Source organism: Cebus imitator, unplaced genomic scaffold (genome assembly GCF_001604975.1).
Source record: "Cebus imitator isolate Cc_AM_T3 unplaced genomic scaffold, Cebus_imitator-1.0 Scaffold143, whole genome shotgun sequence".
NCBI lineage: Eukaryota > Metazoa > Chordata > Mammalia > Primates > Cebidae > Cebus > Cebus imitator.
This window is the reverse complement of record NW_016107458.1, coordinates 4,562,035-4,567,187: the sequence shown is the minus strand read 5'-3', so window position 1 is coordinate 4,567,187 and position 5,153 is coordinate 4,562,035. Positions and strand designations below refer to the sequence as shown.

Below are 5,153 nucleotides of genomic sequence, written 5' to 3'. Positions count from 1 at the left end.
CCCTTAACAATGGGGATACTTTCTGAAAAATGCGTCATCAGGTGATGCTTTTTGTTGTGTGAACATGAGAGTGTACCTAAACAAACCTAGATGGTGTAGCCTACTACAGAGGTCCCCACAACAAACTGTCTCCCACAACACCAGTCTCTGGTGCCAAAAAGGTTGGGGACCTCTGTAGTAGGAAGGGGAGTTAGATTTTCCTAAGTAGTGCACAACTTCCCCTCCACGGAAGGGGAGTTAGATTTCCTAAGTAGAGTACAACCTAAGTAGAGTACAACCCTTGCATGTGCAGTTTACAAAAGGGTTCTCCCTCCTACAGGAATCTAATGCCCCCGCTGATCTGACAGGGGATGGAACTCAGGCTGAAATGCTGGTTCCCCCGCCACTCACCTCCTGCTATGCTGCTCAGTTTCTTTTTTTTTTTTTTTTTTTTTTTTTTTGAGATGGAGTTTCGCTCTTGTTACCCAGGCTGGAATGCAATGGCGCGATCTCGGCTCACTGCAACCTCCGCCTCCCGGGTTCAGGCAATTCTCCTGCCTCAGCCTCCTGAGTCGCTGGGATTACAGGCACGCGCCACCATGCCCAGCTAATTTTTTGTATTTTTAGTAGAGACGGGGTTTCACCATGTTGACCAGGATGGTCTCGATCTCTTGACCTCGTGATCCACCCGCCTCGGCCTCCCACAGTGCTGGGATTACAGGCTTGAGCCACCGTGCCTGGCCTTATGCTGCTCAGTTTCTAATAGGCCTCAGACCACTACTGGACCACAACATACACATTTATATATAGTTACCTGTATATGCACAGAATGTTTCTGGAACAAGACTAAATACATACTTTGTGGGCCCAGGGCAAAATAAAACTGCATGGCTCTTGTTCAAAAACTTTTCTGAATTTCAAGCTGGTGATAACAAAACATTAAACCAAGTACCTATCTGAAGAGGTAACATCCATAAAACGAGCCCTGCTCTGGCAACATATACAGGAAAATGGAATAGTGGTGATTCCAAGAGGAAAATTTCATGAGAGACAATAAAAACAGATTACAAGAAGACTTACTTTTCACTATATGCCTTTTTCTGTCTTTTTAATTTTGTATGTGTAAAGGCATTATTCAAAACAAACAAACAAAAAAAGAATAAAAACGGGAGACTGTGGGCATATTTGGTTAGCAACTCTTTGAAGTGGAACTTTGATGACTGACTGAAGCAAAGAACATCCACCAGGGAAAATGTGGTTGTGGGGCGCCCTCAGACTTGAGCAAGCACTGGGCCCTGTGCTTTGGAGGGGTCTGAAGTCCATGGAATCACGGGACTGAAGCCACCTGCAGCCAACTCTACCTTTTTCAGACCACGCTGTGGGCACTCTAGAATTCCCTATCCCAAAAGCCAAGCCTGACTCCGGGGTCTGCACAATCCTCCTCCCAAGTTCAGCCTTCCTGAGAAGTAACCAGAAGGCTGGAGTGTCTAACATCAGGCTCAAAAATTGTGTGAAGCATTCTCTGACTCTTCCAAGGCAGGAATATTATTTTCTCTGAGGTCAAAATACATTTTGTCCACATTCATCACATCAATTAACTGGCTCTATTGTTATGTACTTACTATATCATGATAACTTAGTTCAAGTACATTTTCTGAGGTCTCCTATAGATTTAAAAACAACAACAACAACAACAACAAAACAACAAAAAACAGCAAGTGAGAAGTCCCATTTGGGCACCCCTCTCTTTCAAAATGAGAAAAAGCTGTTTTCTGGGCCGGGCGGGCGCGGTGGCTCACGCCTGTAATCCCAGCACCTTAGGAGCCCTAGGTGGGCGGATCACCTGAGGTCGGAAGTCTGAGACCAGCCTGACCAACATGGAGAAACCCCGTCTCTACTAAAAATGCAAAATTAGCCAAGCGTGGGTGGCGCATACCTGTAATCCCAGCTACTTGGGAGGCTGAGGCAGAAGGATCACTTGAACCTGGGAGGCGGAGGTTGCGGTGAGCTGAGGTCGCGCCATTGCACTCCAATCTGAGCAACAAGAGGAAAACTCCGTCTCAAAATTCATACAAAAAAACCTGTGAATCCAGATTTTGAAATAATTATCAGCGCGTGTGTTTTGTACATTGACTCACGTTGTAGTATAGAGTTGAAGGGTGTCCACCCCTAAGTGATCTAGCCAAAACATAAGCACGTTTTAACAAGACCATTAACTATGACTACAACTCCCAAAATGCACTGCAGGGTCAGTCAGCGTGCGAGACTCGCCTGGTTTTCACTGAAGTGGCTAACGGGCTGCACAAAAGTGACAGCTGAACAAGCTGAGAGACTGTATTAAAGAACGAATACAGCTGGGGTGGGGAGCGGGAGTCTGTGGTCCCAGCTACTACGGAGGCTGAAGTGAGAGGATTGACTGAGCCCTAAAGGCGGAAGCTACAGTGGGTCGACATCGCGCCACTGCACTACAGACTGGCCGACAGAGAGAGACTGTGAAAAACAACAACAAAACGTATAAAGGGATTCCACAAAGAGCGAGCTGGGATTGAAATAAACGACACGCTACTACGACCCAGTGTGTGAACCATATCCACCTCGCAATGTGCGACAATACCCTCAATGCAGAGAGAATTCCTCCTTCGCTTATTCAGTGCTGGAGACCCCTATAGAGAACACAGGAAACACCTGAGAGATCCTGAATTATCAAAACAATGACAGATGTGTTAGGAAAGTAGCTCCCCGCCACTTCCCTAAACTTATCTGCAGATTTACTTTCCAAGGTTACAAACACGGGAAGAGCACTGTATTTTCATGAAGCGGAAAATGTGTTTTCCAATTGCCAGCTATTAAGAGCCTAACGGTGGTGAAACGCTCTGAGGGAAATAGGAAACTGTCAACACACTTTTGCACGAACCGCCTGGAGAGTTGTGTGCACAGACACTTCCTGGGCAGATGCTTAATTATAACAAGAGTCCATAACGAGGTTTAGTGGGCTTCTATTCGGCTGAAAGAGTTCTACGTTCTTTTTCACAGAAAGGTTTAAATTTTTTTTCCCTCTGGCGGACGGAGTGAACTTCCTTCCATCAAGGTATGCGAGCACTTTTCCTTTCTTTCTGTACCTGGTTACTCGGGTTCAAGGCTTCATACTTCCACGGTTTGGTTTGCTTTTTCCTCAGAACTGAGATCCTGCGAACGTCACATGCCAGTGCCAACCAGCCTATAATCGGACGAAGTGCGGCGTCTCTCGCGGCGCATGCCGGGAAGATCGCGAGAACCTCCTGCCCAATTGCGATCCTGCGCCAGGAGGCGGGGCCAAAGAGGAGGACGTCTCGTTGAAGCACTCCCGCCCCAGTCGTGTACCCTTCCTCGCGAGAACGCCAAGCATTCCGGCCTGGGAAGCGCTTGTAGAAGCGGAGGTGCGGCTCATTGGACTCGTCGGCCGCCGTAGCCCCTGCTAGGACAGCCCGTGCGAGTCTGCTGGAGGAGGAAAAGAAAGGCAGAGGGAGTCGGGTTACAAGATGGCGGATCTGTAGTAGTTACCGCGGCGGCGCCGGCGGCGGTGGGAGAGCGGGCGAGCTCTGGGGGGCAAAGGGACGGGAGGGTGGGTGTATGCGGGGGTGAAGTGAGAGGTAACAGGGCCTCCGGGCGGAGGGTTCTCAGTGGCTCTTGTCACCCCTTCTCGCGGCTGAACCTCTGGAGCCATGGTGAATTCGGGCCTCTCCGGAGCCGCCGCCGCCACTACCGCCTCTACCGTCTCTCAAGAGTGAGGGACGAGGACGAGGTGAGCGAGGAGGCGGCGGCTGGAGCGGTGGAGACGGCAGCCACCATGTCGGATACGCGGCGGCGAGTGAAGGTCTATACCCTGAACGAAGACCGGCAATGGGACGACCGAGGCACCGGGCACGTCTCTTCCACTTACGTGGAGGAGCTCAAGGGGATGTCGCTGCTGGTTCGGGCAGAGTCCGACGGTAAGGTTATCGGAACGGTAGAATAGGGGATAGTGCCTCTCATTGGGGCACAGTCTGGGGTTTAAGGCCCTGGGCCCGTTACCGTTACTATCACTTCGGGACAGCGCGTTGGTTCTGAGCTGGAACTTGTGTACGCCAAAAACAAACTACTGTACTTTTGACTGGACTTATCCTCAGAGACTGAGACTCTGTCCGCCTCCCATCCCTCTTAAGGATTGGACTAACTCCTTTACAGTACCTCCTCTTTTGAAGAGGGGAGAGTGTAAGAGAAGGGAGGAAGTAGAGACTAAGTACTGATGTCGCCGTAGGAGCTGACACCCTCTTCCCCCTTTATTCCTTTATTTTCCTATCCATTATACGTCTAGTACAAAAGGTTTAGCGAAACTTTTCTTTCCGAGTGTCGTTAAATAAAATTTACCAATGGGCCCCAGGTGCCACAGTCGGCGGGTGCTGGGCAAAACCAAAAGGCACCTTTTCCTGGCTGCATTGCTGACTGTTACCACGATACATGGACACACAAGCACATACATTTTTAGTCTGGGATTTCTTCGGGCTGCCTTTGAGGCGCTATGAAAAAGGGAATGCCTTGCAGTCTAAGCCAGTTGTGACACCAAAGCAGGTTATAAACTCGTATTCTTTATTGTAGTCATGTGAAGTATTTTAAATTACAAAATGTAGGACCGTAATTAAAATGCCTTTTATAGTGTAATCTGGACTTGATTTGAAAACTGATATGGGCAGTTAGAAAACTAATCTTAGATTTATTCTTGACATATTTAGTTTTCTTGCACGTTCCGTTTTATTTTAAATAGTCAACACTTATTTCTACAGAAGGTATTCTTTTGTTCTTAATGAGAAAAGGATAAATGCAGCACTTTAATTTGTATACCAAGTATTTAATCCTTGTCATGGTGTTTTTTGTTTCTTTTTTGTAATTTGCTTTATTTGTTAAACTGGGAATACAATAAAACAACTTTTACTTTAAAAAACGGCTTGAAGTGGTCATTTAGACCTTAAAATTTTTATTTCAGTAAAATTTTAATAGCCATCTAGTCTCCTCATTCCTTGGTTTGAATGTTGGTTTAAAATGAATTTTTTTCTTTAAGGGTGTATGGGAATAGTAAGAAATATTCTAAATTAAATATGAAGCCTAGACTTGGAGAGAAAATGTAAATTCGAATACATTTTATTACTTCAGATATCCAG

General features: G+C 46.9%; 1 protein-coding gene across 7 annotated transcripts in view; it reads left to right on the top strand.

The window, feature by feature from the left end:
• Positions 1-3,238: 3,238 nt before the first annotated feature.
• The window catches only part of PPP4R3B (protein phosphatase 4 regulatory subunit 3B), a 70,690-nt gene continuing 68,775 nt past the window's right edge, over positions 3,239-5,153 (top strand). For 2 of the 7 annotated variants that reach the window (XM_037743416.1, XM_037743415.1), the window contains exon 1: positions 3,240-3,947. In XM_037743416.1, the coding sequence (XP_037599344.1) occupies positions 3,806-3,947 (142 nt within the window). In that variant the 5' untranslated portion in view covers positions 3,240-3,805. Of the gene's footprint in view, positions 3,948-5,153 lie in introns of all 7 variants that reach the window. The other 5 variants (XM_017542352.2, XM_017542355.2, XM_037743414.1 and 2 more) reach the window with 4 other exon arrangements.